We start from the raw sequence: 17160 nt of genomic DNA, 5'->3' as shown, positions 1-17160 counted from the left end.
GAGAGGGGAACCCTCCTACACTGTTGGTGGGAATGCAAGCTGGTGCAACCACTCTGGAAAACAGTGTGGAGGTTCCTCAAAAAACTGAAAATAGAGCTACCCTACGACCCAGCAATTGCACTCCTGGGTATATATCCTAAAGATACAAACGTGGTGCTCCGAAGGGGCACGTGCACCCGAATGTTTATAGCAGCAATGTCCACAATAGCCAAACTGTGGAAAGAGCCTAGATGTCCATCAACAGATGAATGGATCAAGAAGATGTGGTATATATACACAATGGAATACTATGCAGCCATCAAAAGACATGAAATCTTGCCATTTGCGACGACATGGATGGAACTAGAGGGTATCAGGCTTAGCGAAATAAGTCAATTGGAGAAAGACAACTATCATATGATCTCTTTGATATGAAGAAGTGGAGATGCAAGGTGGGGGGGTTTTGGAGGAGGTAGGAAAAGAAAAAATGAAAAGATGGGATTGGGAGGGAGACAAACCATAAAAGACTCAATCTCAAGAAACAGACTGAGGGTTGCGGGGGGGAGGGGGGACGGGAGAGGGTGGTGGGGAAATGGACATTGGGGACGGTATGGGCTATGATGAGTGCTGTGAAATGTGTAAACCAGACGATTCACAGACCTGTACCCCTGGGGATAAAAATACATTATATGTTTATTAAAATAAAAAAATTAAAAAAAAAAAAGAATTAACCACTTAGAAAATTCAGTCTCAGTTGAAGAAAAAATTCATAGCAAGTATTTTATATACTTTTTTTTTTCCAGGATAACTTAAAAGAGTTTGCTGACTGTGCAAACTCATATACAATGGTTTGTTTTTCTAATGCCCCTCAGCATAGTGACACATAATAACCACTAAAAAAACTGGTCTTTATTGTTACAATCATTCATAGATCAGGTGTTTGTATTCATCTTGTTCACCCAAATTCTTCTAAAATCTACACTGCATGGTCAACTAAATTTGGCACTAATTGTTGAATAGTAGTTGATATATCAATAACAAACTTTTTTTCTTTCTAAATTTTAATTTAGACTTAATTAACATATAGTGTATTAGTTCCGGGGTAGAGTTTAGTGATTCATCAGTTGCATATAATACCCTGTGCTCATTACATCAAATGCCCTCCTTAAAACCCATCACCCACTTTTTTTTTTTAAATTTCTTTTCAGCATAACAGAATTACCCACTAACTTTTAAGACAAATTAAGACAGACCTGTCTCTTTACCAAATAACTTTTGGCCATAAATCATATTAATCATAGATACTAACTATATTAGAAGTCCTAGACCCTCAACTATCAGAATAACAAAATACACTATAAATAAGTCAACAGTATTTTTATAGCTGGAAGTTTATAATTTCCACAAGTGTTTTCATTATAGACTTATAGAGGACAGAGCTTATAGTTATAGTTATACATAATGGAACAAAGTAGATTATTTATCCTGTATTTATCCTGATTTTGTTATGATTATAAAAGTCAAATAATATTTTATTATGCAGTAAAACGTTTTTTTAGAAAACACCTTTTTAGTAAGACTTATCTAGAATTTAAAAATATTTAAAATGTCTAACAAGCTTACTAGAAAAAAATGAAAAGCACTGTTTGTTCTAACAAAATTTATTATGCAGTAATTACAAAGGTTAAAGACTCTTCCATCTCAAATAAAAATAACTGTTATAATTACACACATAATATAGTAGACTGATTCCAATAAATATCACAGGAAATAGTGTATTTTCAAATTGGAAAGACAAATACTTTCTCATTCACAGTGTTTGACATAGGAAAGCCTGTACACGTAATGGTCTGTATAAGGTCATGCTCTTAGTAATTGTCCATACAGAGCTAGCTGTTGCCAACAAAATTCTTTCAGAATGTGAAGTACCGGGCAAACCACTCCTGGCGCTGGGGATCTGGAGAAGCCACCGGGGAAGCTTCACTCTGAGGAGGACTGAATTCATAAAAAAAGAGAGACATGTAACCCAGCATTAAGCTGTTTTGCAAAACGAAGGGAAAAGCACAAAAAACATCAGCATAGATGACCACAATATGTTCCCTGTGTTAGATGTGTTCTGTAGATCCCTCTACACTAGATTGGTTTCTCCACTCCATGAGAGCATGAGAGTGCATCAGCAGCTCAGATGAAGTCAGTTAAGGAGGAGCCACATCAAAACAATTACAAAAAATTATAAAAAGACAAAAATCAGACAGCTGAGAAAAACTTTGAATAAAAAAAATTCAGGAGGAACTATCAGAAATAAGAAGGTAACATTCCTCTTTTTCAGCACCTTTTTACTTAATTAAAATTTCAGAATCTGACACAAGCATTTGATTTTTTACAGATGTGTCCTCAAATATAACTAACTAAACCATGGCATAGTATTTTTACTATATGTATAGTTATACTGTATATTTATATTAAACTTTCATAATTCCATAAACAGTCTAGGGCGAAAGGAGTACCTTAAGAAGCCCATTTCCCCTCCATCTTCAAAGTTATATCATTTATACTTAATTATAACTAAAGATTCTTTGGGCTAGTTGAGAAAATAAAAGAATCCCTACCGTCTTTGGGGGAAATTACAAGGCACGCAACAATGTGTAATGGAAACTCCAGTGGTCAAGTTCCTTGAGCTCATGCACATGCATCTTACTGATACCTGAACATACCCATGCACAAGGGAAAATAAGCAACACAAAATATTTAGCAGGAAGCACATTCAAAAGTGTATGTGACTATTTTTATTCTTGCTACTTTTTTCTATTTAAAATAATTAGTCATTAACTATGTCATCACTTACCCTAGAAAAAGACTGTGTCTACCTGTAAGATTAGTACTAGTGACATTGCTGAGACTTAGTAGGAATAAATTAAAAAAATAAATTTAAAGCAGCACAGACTCAGTAAGGCAAACCTAAAACAACAATACTTTCTGACATTATTTAATGGATAAACAATTGGGTTTCATTTAAATTCTCCTTGTTAATACATTTAATTAAGTCTGAGGTTAACTTCAAATTGGAATATCACTTGTAAAATTTTTTTTCTAAATTTATTTTTTGCTTATATCTATTGTTAAATTCCCAGAGCTTACATATTTTTTTATTTTGGCAGTAAGCATATATATTTGTAAATAAGCCTGGTAAACAAGAAAGTGAAAAAAATATACAAGAAAAACAAAAAAAAATTTAAAGTTCTGTAATAAAGATGGATTATTAGTGAAAAATTTGCTACAATACTCAAAATGAAGCAGGTATCAATAAATATCAAAATTCTAAGCATACAAATTACATTAGCACCTCTTTCAGCATATAGAAAAATTGACAAGAAATTAGAAAAAAATCTTCAGAGCCAAAAAGGAGTTCTCTAGAGAAGTGATAAATGAATTTTGAAAATCTTTCACAGTAATATTTCTTTTCCTAGGCTGGTCTTAAAGTAGCGAATTTCTGCAATGTAAGAAGGTAAATTTCTCAAGTTAAAAAAGAAAAGAAAAAAATCGCTGGTGAGACGGGGCTCACCTCAAAAATGTCTTGGGCTCTTTAGGTGGCACTGGCTGTGGAAGTGGTTTGCTGCTGTTGAACTCAATATCGTGGACTGGAGAATTAGGAATGGGATCCAGGCGGTTAGGATGTCCATTGCCCACTCCACCAGATTCCAGAGCACTTAGATTGGGAACACTCACAAACCTGTTTGTTGGTGACTTATCATTCTTCTTCTTTTGCTGCATTAAAAATAATACATGTGAGGATAGTCCCTGCATAAGGACAAATGAGAAAATAGGAATAGTAGAAGATATAATTTGGCACGGGAAGATTTTGGAAACTTTATGTTAAATTGGATGTTAAAATGAACCAGTGTTACCCAAAGTGTGGTCTGGGGATCCTTGGAGGTGTTCTTTATCTACATGGAATCCTTAGGACAGACATGCTGCTGGGCCAGAAAGAATGAGGAAGAAACACGGAATGGTCTTCATGGGGAGGGGAAGAGATGGAAAGAATGTCAAAGGGAAAAGACTACTTAGAGGAGAGGGGAAGGAGCAGATCTTGCAGATACCATGAGGTTAAACAGATTTAGGCTAAAATTAGGAGAAGAAGGTTATAAAGTTAAATAGTTTTAAAAGGGAGGTCGGTGAACTTTAGCCTTCTGTCAAAGGGAGGCATTCCTTGCCTGAAAAAAAAAAAGGGAATGGAAAAATTCTTGGCGAAGTAGTTTGAAACATATCCCACATTCCTACTTAAGACCTAAAGCTGACTCAAGTAACTGGTTTCAAATTTGCTGCACCATCTTTTTGAAGAGATAAAATTAAATCTGCATAAATAGGTCTCTTTTCCCAATTGGTGGTATCAATAATTGGATCATAATCTTTTAAAAACATTTAAATGTTATAAAACAAAAGTGATCCATTTATTAAATTTCTTAGTTGGGTCTTTAAAATTAACAGCAAGAGAAATACAATCAGATTATCAAAACCCATCAGGCTTGCAAACCATTAAGTCTATTTTATTCACACCTCTAGAATCAATGAGCATTATCTTGCTGTACACAGTAAAATTTTACATTTGCAAGATATTTTTAATACCATCTTTTACAAGTTAAATGTGTGCTAATTAAATTTATGAAATATTTTTCTGTAAAATGATTCAAGTGTTTAAAAAAAAAACAATAGCCTAATTGGCCTTTTTCCTTTATTTACAAAGTAATGATCTTACTATCTAGACATTGCCCTCTTTCTCTACGTCATATTCTGTGAATCACAGAGTCTCTGACAAAAGGTCTATTTTGCATAACTGAAAAAACAAGGGAAGAATAATGTCTTCTAGAATCACAATTATTAAAGCTGAAGTATCTCAGAATTGAACAGATGTATCTTTTGCATTTTCTTATTCTAGTCACCAGAGGGCGTAAATAAACCTACTGTAGGTTTCTATTTGAAAGAATCAAAAGTCTCGTTGGTAAAGTTCTACAGGAATGGTTTTGGAGCTAAAAATTTAATTACAAAAAATATATTAGAAACATTTTCATTTTATTGGGGCACCTGGGTGGCTCAGTTGTTAAGCATCTGCCTTCGGCTCGGGTTATGAGAGTCCCAGGATCGAGGGTCCCAGGGTCCCTGGATCCAGCCCTGCACCTGGCTCCCTGCTTGGGGGGAAGCCGCCTTCTCCCTCTCCCACTCCCTCTGCTTGTGTTCTCTCTTTTGCTGTCAAATAAATAAATAAAATCTTTAAAAAAAAGAAAATATTTTCATCTTATTTGTTTCATCAAGTCTCGTAATCTTGCTTTATAATTAAAAACTTATTTCACCCTAAAATATGAACTTAAAAACTAACTATATTAATTCATTCACCAATTATGAGAGCCTTCCATGTGCCAGGTAGTATTTTAGGCTCTGCAGAATCAGCTATAGGCATCCCTACTTCAGTCGTTCTGTTTCATAAAACATTAAGTCATTCTATGTTAAAGGCTTAACCTTAAAATTTGGAGCAGTTTAATTTGTGAAGGGAAGATAGAGTCCATGTTCTTAACAGAGAAGTTTTTATGAGCACTGAAAGTAAAAATTTCTGGCTAAGGGCTCAATAGAAATTAAGCATAAGGGGCAAATTAAATCTGAATCCAAAAATAGCTTTAGTACTAGTACTTTATTTCTACTACTGATTTCTGCCAAAAGATATGTAATATCTTTAATATTAAATTAATATGTAATATCTATAACAAAGCCAATATACATAATTAATTCATTATTTGCTTTATTCAGTTATTTGTGGCCACTTACAGAAAATGTGATGAAATTTGCAACTGAATACCTACCATACCATAGGAAGCTATGGTACAAAGATGTGTAAGACTTAGCCATGTCCATTTCACTTGCCTATAATGCTCTTCTATCTGTCCTGAGTGAGTAACAAAGTCTCAGAATAGACCATTTTCAATTTTAAGTGTCAAGAAATGTACTAAGACTGAGAGAAGTAAAGCACTTCTCCAAAGACTGGTAAGCAACAAGGCTCATTAACATGGCAGGCCTAAGGCCTTAAGTTAGGGAGCGCTGTTAGGTATACAGGGCTAGAGTACCTTTCCGGACCCCATAGAGGATAGTGAACATCAAGAAAACGATGTTAGTTTTCTTTGGAGAAGTGAAAAACCAAATGACAGAAACCAAGGTTTTACAATAATGTCTTAAGGAGTATGAATTCTCAACAAAAAATATTAATCTCAATCTGTGAAAATATATACATAAAAAATTCATAGATTTTAATCCTAAATACTAAATTTAAGATTTGGAAGGTTTATCCTATGCTGCTCTGAATATTAAAAATTTTAAACAAGTTTTAAACTACATCCCTGTTTTATAGTGTTTATAGCACATACCTTAGTCAATGGATTAATAACACCAACAGTAGGGCTTGAGTTAAACACTTTGTTGAAGTTAGTTTCTCGATTGACTAATTCCAGCTGATAAAACTTATTATCCTCCTAAGCAAAAGAATTATAAACACCACTTAGACATTTTCTATTGAAAATTTAACACTGTTTAAATGCCATTTCATTCAGAATTTACTATAAAAACTGAGTGAGGATTTATATACCTCGTTCATCAAAGATTTCTACATTTGACTGCTAGTGACTTAATGACTGCTGGTGGGAAGGTTTTCAAAACTTTTCAAAACCGTATGCTTTGGGGTTCTTCTCTACCCATTAATAACTTTTTTCTCCAGGACTGGATCTAAATATTTTATTTGGCCCTATTCTCTGTTCCAAAGGGCTGACTATGCAGTTTGAGCAGCTTAACTTACATTCATGGAGTTGTGTATATGGTTTCATTGTTTCTATAAAGGTGACACTGATTACCATTATTCTTCAGTACTGGAAATACGTTTGACCTTGCCTAATCTCCTCTCTGAGACCTCAATGTTGACTTTTGAACAACAAAGGTTTGATCTGCATGGGTCCACTTACATGCCGATTTTTTTTTTTTTGGATGAATGAAGTACTATAAATGTTATTTTGTCTAATGATTTTTTTAGTAACATTCTTCTCTCCAGCTTACTTTACTGTCAGAATATGGTATATAATACATATAATATAGATAATAGGTGTTAATTGACTTTGTTATCAGTAAGGCTTCCAGTCAATAGTAGTTTATTAGTAGTCCAGTTTTCGGGGAGTTAAGTTATATGCGGACTTTCAACTATGCAGGGCGTTGGTGCCCCATAACCCCTGCACTGTTCAAGGGTTGACTGTACTACAGCAGTTCTAATCACTGACCAGAGAAAAAGTGACTACATACAGTTAAATCCTTTGCCTTTTACTTCACCACCAACATGTGTCAACTGAACAGACTGTAAGAAGTAAACACATGAGTGTGAAATGCACGACTGTGCTCCAGTAGAACCAGATACTTCATCCCCTTCTTAGTTACCACTGTCATTTGCACCAATCTAGCCCATGTGCTTCAGAGTCCGCAGAATTGGTGTGTAGTAGGAAGAGTGTAGAACAACCCTTACCCGGATTTCTAATCTGTCACCAACTAGCTACGTTGCTTTGTGTTTGCTTTATTCTTTGAAGTCTAATACCTATCCTGTTGTGAGGATAAAATACAACTATATCTTTAACATCTGTTCACTAAAAACTGGAAGAGCTATTTCTAGCATAGATAAAATAAATTACATTTAATCCCTCTGCTAACTTCATGTGTGGAATATGAGGTAATCAGAGGAATCTATGACTGTGCTCATGTTCACAATGCCTGGAAAATCCTGCCAATGTCTGCTCCTGGGTTCCATAAGGAACCCCAATTGATAACCGGCTGCTTTTAGCAGGAACTTAATAGTCCCAGCCAACAGGATGACTTTCCTAAATGCCAAAAAAGAGAAGTTAAAGAAAAGACTTCAGAAATAAATGCTCCTAGGCTCTCTTTGCATGCTAACATCCATAGTTTTCAGTTGAAGAGATCAATGAACCAGTAGAGTGATTAGCATGCTATTTTTAGTTTTACCCTGAAAAAAAAATTTTTTTTTTTAGTGACTGTAAAAATTATTTTAAGTATTGATCAGGATATATAATTTTAGAAAACCCTAAAATGTTTTATGAGTTATTAAGACATTTGCGTATTTCTTATTCTTCTATCCAAGTACTAACTAGGCCCGACCCTGCTTAGCTTCCGAGATCAGATGAGATGAGGTACGTTCAGGGTGGTATGGCCATAGACTGTATTTCTCATTCTTAAAGAATAATGAAGTCAGTTTATTTATTGTTAAAACTGTATTTCCTTCCTTAATGGACTGCTCAGAGATCCTAACACCTCATTGGACCAAGATTCTCAAGAGAGGGGCGCTGGGTGGCTCAGGCGTTAAGCATCTACTTTTGGCTCAGGTCATGATCCCAGGACCCTGGGATTGAGCCCCATATCAGGCTCCCTGTTCAGCAGAGAGCCTGCTTCTCCCTCACCCACTCTCCTTACTTGTGTTCCCTCTCTGTGTGTCTCTCTCTGTCAAATAAATAAATAAAATCTTAAAAAAAAAAAAAGACTCTGAAGAGAGAGCCTGTAGCTTCTCTTAGTTAGAACCCTAAGAAAATGGATCCCTTTCCCCATGGAGTATCTCCTTAGATCAGGGTAAAATAATACGACTAGCTGGAAGTACACAGTGCAGGCTAATGTATGCATGTGTTCCTTCCTATCCAATTCTAATTCTACATGAACAATACATACCTTCAATAACATATTAACTGTATGTTGCCAATGACATTATTAAACATAAAATAAGTACTAAGGACTTTTCAAAAAATACTGAAAAGAGGCACAATCCTCTTACCTAATACCAAATTTAAAATTACTTTATATTTCTTACCCTTATTCATGAACATTTTTAATAAACTTTTAATCACAATGCACATATCTTATACTTTCAATTTTCATTTAGCATTACTTAATACTTAGCCAATAGATTGCTGATTGGCAAACATGGTAACTAACATGGTTACATCCCTGCCACCCCCAAATCTTACAATTAGTTTCTTTATGACTTGGTCTCTTTCTGTAAGCATGGCTTTTAATTCTGTAATCATCTGTATATCTTCTGGTTTTGATTCTCTCATTAGATATTTTTCTTCCATTTCTTCTAGTCTGAAAACAAGAAACCTTTTAGTTCATTGACAGGATTCAGACACATTCTTCTGTAATATCTACATTATTCAAATTAGTCCAATTGAACACATACAAAATTTAAAAGCAAACTTTTTTCCTTAAAATTTTTCAACATAATAACATGATTGTCTCAAATAGCTGTAGTGTTATTAAAGGTTCTAAGGGGGTAGATGATGTTATTAAAGACTTTACAGATTACTTTCAGAAGAATTCACCCATTGTAAGTCATTCAACAGTATGTCAGGTGAGGTAAGCTCTGTAGAAGGTGAGGTAAGATAAGGTAAGAAGATGAGGTGAGGTAAGCTCTGTAGAAGAAATGATATACTGAATAATACTAAGCTCTAAACATAGGTATGATGCTGGAATTGTGGTTTCACCATCAGGAGAACTTACCAAAAATACACTCCTGTGTGATGACATAAGGCTTGGTAACATATAGAAAAAGGACAAGAAAAGATACAGAGGAAAGGGAAACAAAGGACACATACACGACATCATTCTTTCCTGGTTTATGGGAAACACAATTTAAAAATTCTGTATGATCAGCTAATACATAAACACTGTAAAAAAGATTCATCAGATAAGATAATTATTTTCTAGGCTGCTTCTGCCCCGAATGAGATGAGAAGGCAATAGGCCTGAATGCCATTTTAAGACTCTAGAACAACGAAGTTTCAAAAAAAAAAAAAAGACTCTAGAATAGAGGCCACCTTTTATGAGCAGAGGCACCACAGGCCCTGCAGAGTCTAAAAATATCGATATCGGACAGGGCAGAATGAAGAGGATGCAAATGGAAACTGCTGGCTCAACTGGGGGTTTGGGCGGGGGGAGCAGAAAATTTAAATAATGACAGCAATTTAAAAATTTACTGTTTTCAAAGTAAAAGGACAATGTAAGCTCGATAAAAATCATGGTGAATGAAGATGTACAGAGAAATGTATTCAACACACACTGAGTAACTTCTAGACAATCTATCATCTAGGAATCAGTGATCTACTCCCACTCCCCAATTCTAGAGGGGTACAAGAATCTCTGTATTTTAGGAATTTTAGTAAAAAACTCCACTAACTTGGCCCAACCTAAAGATCTCATCTCTTGGGTTCGGGAAGATATGTGGGTAAAGGGAGGTGTGGGGTTGGAAGTCAATGTCTCAGGGTCAGAGATGACTTTGTCAATTCAGTTTGAGGTTAGTTTCACTATCTTTTATTCTTTTGTGATAATGCAGGCTGAGTGAAAAATCTGCTTCACTGTTTCACACAGAGGGACCTTGCATTTTATCATGGTATGGCGTTTTACGGGCAAAATTTTAAGAAGCCTGAAAAACGACGATCTGGTTAAGGAAGAAGGCATTGGGTTTATACCAGAGTCGCCACAAGATGTCACTGTGGTACTTTATCATTAAAAGCAAAAGAAGATTTTTGAACTGCTTCCTATAGCTGAACAAACATACTTGGCGGTAAGTAAATAGCTGCTAAAAAGCTCAATTTAATGCCTTATTTAAAACTATTTATTTTTTATTTTGTTTAATAAACTATTATTTCTATTCTTTTGTTCTAGTACAATGAGAAGTTAAAGTAAAGGGAGTCTAAAACAATCACTTAAAATCCCTGAACCACCTTTTTTACTCTGGTGTATGTTCTACATACATTCTGCATACATATGTTCTACATAAACCTCAATTCTAGTGTATGTTTTCATTTACCTACAAAATTGTTATCAGTTAAATATCACCAAAAAAAAACTTTAAAAAGATACCTTGATATTAAAAGGGAAAAAATAATTGATCACACTGAAGAAACAATCCATATAAACACAAATGGGAAAGCATTAAAGGAGAGAACAAGTAATATGATCTAAATTTAAATTGCAAATATACTTCCAGAATTGCTAAGTCTTTCAAAATTCTAATAGAAAGAACACGTGGTATTACTCTGATCCATTTCAAGTCAAAGCCTGGTCCCTTCAGCTGCCCCCAGCAGCTCTCTAGACCTGCCTGGTTTCCCGAAGATTAGGTGTGAACAGCTGGTGCTATAGGGAATGATCTTACTTTGTTCTCCTTTAATCTTTCTGGTCACAAGAAGGAAGTGTCTTAGTGTGGTTCTGTATCTGAAATGGCCTTCGCAACATTTGCTTATCACCTTATTTCACAGGGTTCAGGCTGGCCTGCAGCATCAACAGCTAGCTAGAATCTAATAACACTGTTTTATTGTCACAGAATTTACATATTTATAATTATGGCCTAGCTTCTGTTTAGAAAATGGATACAATTTTTCAGTAGTGATAATGGTTTTACTGCAGAAATAATCAAATCTTCCTGTTAAATTTTTAAGTTACAATGAATCAATTAGAAATATGAAAACAGGGACGCCTGGGTGGCTCAGTTGGTTAAGCCGCTGCCTTCGGCTCAGGTCATGATCCCAGCGTCCTGGGATCAAGTCCCACGTCGGGCTCCTTGCTCAGCAGGGAGCCTGCTTCTCTCGCTGCCTCTGCCTGCCTCTCTGCCTACTTGTGTGTACTCTCTCTCTGACAAATAAATAAATAAAATCTTTAAAAAAAAAAAAAAAGAAAAGAAATATGAAAACAGTATTAAAGATAGTCAGAAATGACCAAATTCTGAAAGAATAAAGCCTGGAAAACACTGTTTTGAGGGAAACATAGAAGTTCGTCTTTTACTCAAAATATAGATTTCCATTAAAAGAAATACAGAGAGAAAACACAAGTAAAACACACATAAGTCTAATTAGGTCACTGTTGGATTCTCCCTGGGCATGCATGCCCTGATTTTTTTTTTTTCTCTAACAATATATAGGTCAATGCTAGGGTTCGTGAACAAGGCAAACCAAAAATATGAATACCTAAAAAAGTTGTATGAAATGCATAAAAATGTTTTCAAGGTGGCAGTTCTCCTGTGTTTTTTTTTTTTAAATAATTGACAAAGTCAGTAAATTGAGATTCTAGGCCAAACAACAGTATTGGCACAGAGGTATTTTAGACTAATTGCATAAGGATAAACTCTATTATACCATCCTCTCTGGAATTTAAGAAAAGAAATATATAACTGAAGAAATTTAATGTTGCACCTTTCTTTCCCCATAATTTATGGGCATGGACTCTGATGCATGACAATAGAAATACTTTTTCCTTACCTCACAAAGTTTATGAACACACCAGGATGGTAATTTAAAAATCAAACAACAACAAAGAACAATAAGGTATTATGGATAAAAGAACTCAAAAAACTTTCAAAGAGTAAGTCATTCTGGCATGGTAGAGTGTTACTTTTCAATTAGGATTCCTGACCTACTTAACAGCCTGTACAGAAAATTTGATGTTTCCCCCAAGAAGAAACTATCTTTTGTTCCAGTACAGTGAGAAGTTAATGTAAACTTAGACAATCAATAATTATCTCTGAACCCCCTTTTCTGCATAAAAAGGATCTATAATGATTCCAAGTTCTATATATGTTTAGATTTAGCTTAAGTTCTTAAAACCGTTCATTCTCTCATTTGTTTCTAAAACAAAAACTGCGACATATTAGACACAAGGTTTTTACTACAGTATCACTCAAAAATAAAACTATTTCTATAGAATATCCAAAAATCTAAGACTTTAGTACCCAGCATTAGAAAAGAGGCTTTTTAGTAATCATTCCATAAGAGCTACAGAACTCATTACCATTTCTACAATGTTTAGAGGATACTTTCTGGTCTTTAAATTTCTAGCCCCCTCTTCCCTGATGTCCGAACAGGATTTGGGGTGGGAACAGAAGCAAGAAGCTTCCAGGTGCCCCAGAGGCCCCTCCACTCCAGGATTCAGCCTGACCCATGTTCCAGTCCTTCCACGACCACCCACTTCCACAAATCCACAGGGTTTTTCCAATTTCAAAGATTTAAAGTCAATCTGCAGTTGGTTAGGAACTTCAGTAAGGTGCCCTTAGTCCTTTGCAACAGGCTGAGTACATTCAAGTCTTGTCCCCCAACCCAGCTCCTTAAGCTGGGAGGCACTCTCCTTGCTCACCACCTCTGATCTAAGCTATTCAGCAGATTCAAGCAGGCTTCATTTAGGGATACGGAACAGAAATATCCAGTTGTATAAAACTGTGCTTTCCAGTATGGTAGCCAGTAGGCCATATGTGGCTATTTACAGTTGAATTAAAATTAAATAAAAAATTCAATTCCTTGGTTGTACTAACCAAATATAGGACATTTTCATTACCATAGAAAATCTACTGGACAGCGCTGGTCCAAATACATTGGTATGTATGTTTGGCTTCAACTAAAAGAATAAATACCTAAGCTAAAGAATAGTTATATGATAGTGGTAGTTTTCTGTTGAAAAAAGAAATACAGTCAGTTAGCATGGACCTAATCTAACCTAGCATAAAACAAATGGTAGATCTAGAAAAGCAGATAAAATATTTGACTCATGAATAATATTAGTTCTTTGATCATTAAAAAAAATCACAATATAAAAAAGTAATTTGTTATCTACTGAAAATTCATAATGTGTAAAACCACATAAAACAGAATAAAGTAGAAACAAACTTTAATCTTTGTAAATTAACATTCCTTAGGAGACAGGACACATGGACAGACAGAGGTTATTCTTTTTGTGAGCATGTTTTTTCAGACTGTGAAGAGGAGGATGCCAGGACTTCAGCCTCTGTCCAATGAGGCCAAGAAAAGGGAAAGTAAACAGTAGGGTTTATTCTAACTAATTTTTGCAAAATGCCCAAGATTATGAGCACTTACTGTGGCTCAAAAGTATTTAAAAATTACCTCCCAAACACCAAACACTAAAGAATCACTTTGACTGGGAAAATGATCTCATGAGTCTCCTCAACATTTCAAGTGTAATGTCATGAAGTGGTACATGCAATAGGGAATCCTCAAAAAAATTCATTCAGGAAACATTCGAGTGCCTATTAATGTGAAAATTCTGTGTGTATCCAGGAGAGGGTATCTCACTTCAGGAGCTGCTGAAGTAAACGCCAACCACTCGGGGCTGGGGGAGCAAGGTGAGGGGAGCATGGTAGGGGGTGTCTGTTTTTTGTTTCAGCTTAAGTGAGTGTGGGTATATATACTACATATATGTAACAAGATTTACTATGAGGCTTAATTAGTTAAATGGGTAAAATGTGAGAAGATGAGTTTGAGATTGGGAGAAGAGAAGTTTGAGATTGGGGGAAGGTAATCAGGTAGTAATGACATAGATTATTCTAGGCTGTAAATACAGAATCTTAGAAGGAAACTGAGGTCGGTGTGGCTGACATGGGAGGATAAGGCACAGTGACACTAGGAGTTTTAAGTTTTACTTGGAGACTAAGGTTAATGGGATTAGTCACTATTTTGACTTTACTGAAGTATGTGGAGATATCTGTATATTTTTATGCAGCTTTTTTAACTGGTTAGAAGAAGAGAGATTAAAGCTGAATAAATCATTTGCAGCAGCAGCTTAGAATAGACTAATTCTGAGATCATTTAAGTTGAACTAGAGTTCAGGTCTCAGAGATGGGAGTGAATGCTATTTGCACAGTGGCTGTTAACAGTGTGTAGGAAAGAGAGGGGCTGTTAAATACTTCCTTAAAACATTAAGCAATAATTAGAAATCTTGGTTTTAACAATATTGGAGTTACTATATATGAATAACTATTTCTGATGTTTTATTTTCATTAATTTTTAAAATCAAAATTAAATGCTTGTTTGTAGGAACTCCAACAATATCTATATAGAGTATAAAAAATAAAAAGGAAGACTTTGCTCTTCCCCACCTCTAATACGGTGTAATCTACTTCCTAGAGGGAAGTACTATCATTACAATTTTGTATTTGTTTTTTAAGCTCTTTTGATTATTTGTATATAAAACATGTATTATTAGTGTATGTATAGGATCATAATATTCCTATTGGCCACAATATGCTCTTTTTCCTTAACATTATACAACGGACATCTATAGAGTTTTCAGCATAGCGTTAACAGCTCATGATTCTGAGGGACAGGCTTTAGGCAAGGCTTGTCCTAGTGGAACTGCAGCCGTGGCAGCTGAGAGCCACTCAACTGCCTTATCCTCGTTAATGAAAATATCACATTACAATTACCATCTGTAATACAGCACTTAAGTTTTCTTTTTAAAGTATCAATTAGATTTAAAAGAGTAGCTAATCTGAGGTTAGACACAGTCTCCTCAGTTTATTTCCCACATATGAATTTTCTTTAATACAATATGACTTACGACACTTGTAAAGCTGCATTTATTTCCTTGAGTAGCTCGTTAGTCTTATTAAAATCTGCCCGCATGATATTTTTCTCTCTGAGATGGTCTGCTGTCATGACATCCAGCTCTTTTTCAAGTCTCTTGTTTAAATCTTGTTCATGCAACCTGTTTAATTTATTTTTAGTTAAGAATATGTTATTCTGAGGTCAAGCTTTCAAAACTTTCTATACTCTACCAAATTTGAAATGGTTTTAGGTATAATATATAGAAAATTAATGGAAACAGCCTAAAGTAAGTTACTTACTTACTTGCTCTAATCTTCTAGCTTGTTAAAGTTGTCTCCTTTAATGCTTTTTAAATTCTATTTTATAAAGAGTTTAGTTAATAATACAATTTCCAAAGTTACTGAATGCATACACATTGTTCAAAATACAAACACTTCATCTATGTTCTAAATTATAGCAGTCAAGAAAAAAAGTAAGTGGTCTTCAATATCTACTAGAAGACAGTCTAGTCATAAAAATAGGCTTGTATTTCTAACTACTATACATAAAACAGTCTTTTAGATAATGCTGTATATTCCTTCTATTGTAATTAATGGCATACCTCATCTGTTGGTTAGATTCACTTCGTATTCTGAGAATTTCTTTCCCCTTAAATTCCAGTTCTTTGGTTAGGGCACTTATGTTTTCATGAAGGTGCTGCACCTCCTTATCCAAGTCTGAGATGTGATGCTCTCTGTGCCTTAATTCCTCTTGTAGATCTGTTATTCTACACATATGTTCCTTACTCTGCAAAGTACAAATAATTTCTTTTAAGTAACCTCTATGCAGATTAAGAGTCACATGCTCTACTGACAGAGCAAGCCAGAAGCCCTACAAATAATTCTTAAAAGTTTCCTAATATTTGCTTTCTGCATTTATCTAAGGGAAAGAAAATGACATACTGGAATGCCAAATGTAATGACACTGCTTTAAAACCAAAGTGCTAAAATAAAACCTAAAGGCCTCTTCTCTTCCCATCTGTAAGAAGTGTTTATACGGATACAGTTTATATGGATAATATCAGGGTGACAAGAAGCCCAAAAGACCATAAAAGCACATCTCCTACACACTTTACAGATGAGGAAACAAATACCCAAGAGATGTCTGTCCAAGGTTGATTTATAATGAACAACAGAGCTGATATTAGAATGCAGGGCCCCTACACACTCACCAAGTTATATGGGCTTACAATAAAATGCTGGCACCATTGTCCCTCCATTTAAAAAGGCCCTGCATCATGGAGGCTAGGCCAACACACACACACACACACACACACATCCTATGGCTCAGGAAGCAGACTTTCTGCTTAGTGTTGATGTAGCAGTTACCTTGTCTGAAAGATAAGCTCCCTTCCGTTTTCCTAGAAGTTACCATTTTCTACAATGTCTATCTACACATTATCAATTCCAGTGTTGGCCTAGTTGGGAGAAAATAAAACTTCCCTCCATGGTTATAAAGTGCCTCATTTAAAACTTCATAGCAATGAAGAGAAAATTTGAGCCGATCATTTAATATAGCTAAAGACTAACAAAGTCAAAGTTTTAAGTCTAACAAATGAGGGCCTTCATTGCACTATGCCTAGAAATCCATCCATCCATCCAGACATTTAAGATCATAAACTCTCTAACTGAAGGAAGTACACTTGGCCAAAGAGTAAAGTTTAAAAAGCATAAGCAGTACCTGTGTTAAAGTGATATGGAAATACCAGTTATCTTTTTTCTTGAGCACCTGCTACCTCTAT

General features: G+C 35.1%; 1 protein-coding gene across 3 annotated transcripts in view; it reads right to left on the bottom strand.

Annotated features, from left to right (window-relative positions):
• Positions 1–1843: 1843 nt before the first annotated feature.
• The window catches only part of FAM184A (family with sequence similarity 184 member A), a gene marked incomplete at its 5' end in the record, with an annotated part of 116312 nt that continues 100995 nt past the window's right edge, over positions 1844–17160 (bottom strand). The window contains 6 exons of one of the 3 annotated variants that reach the window (XM_080806859.1): positions 1844–1974; positions 3542–3744; positions 6387–6491; positions 9024–9141; positions 15394–15540; positions 15982–16166. In XM_080806859.1, coding sequence (XP_080662985.1) covers positions 1893–1974; positions 3542–3744; positions 6387–6491; positions 9024–9141; positions 15394–15540; positions 15982–16166 — 840 coding nt within the window. In that variant the 3' untranslated portion in view covers positions 1844–1892. The remainder of the gene's footprint in view (positions 1975–3541; positions 3745–6386; positions 6492–9023; positions 9142–15393; positions 15541–15981; positions 16167–17160) is intronic. The other 2 variants (XM_080806860.1, XM_080806861.1) reach the window with 2 other exon arrangements.

Source organism: Martes martes (assembly GCF_963455335.1).
Source record: "Martes martes genome assembly, chromosome: 6".
NCBI lineage: Eukaryota > Metazoa > Chordata > Mammalia > Carnivora > Mustelidae > Martes > Martes martes.
The sequence above is the reverse complement of the archived record's forward strand: the minus strand, read 5'-3'. Positions and strand labels throughout refer to the sequence as shown.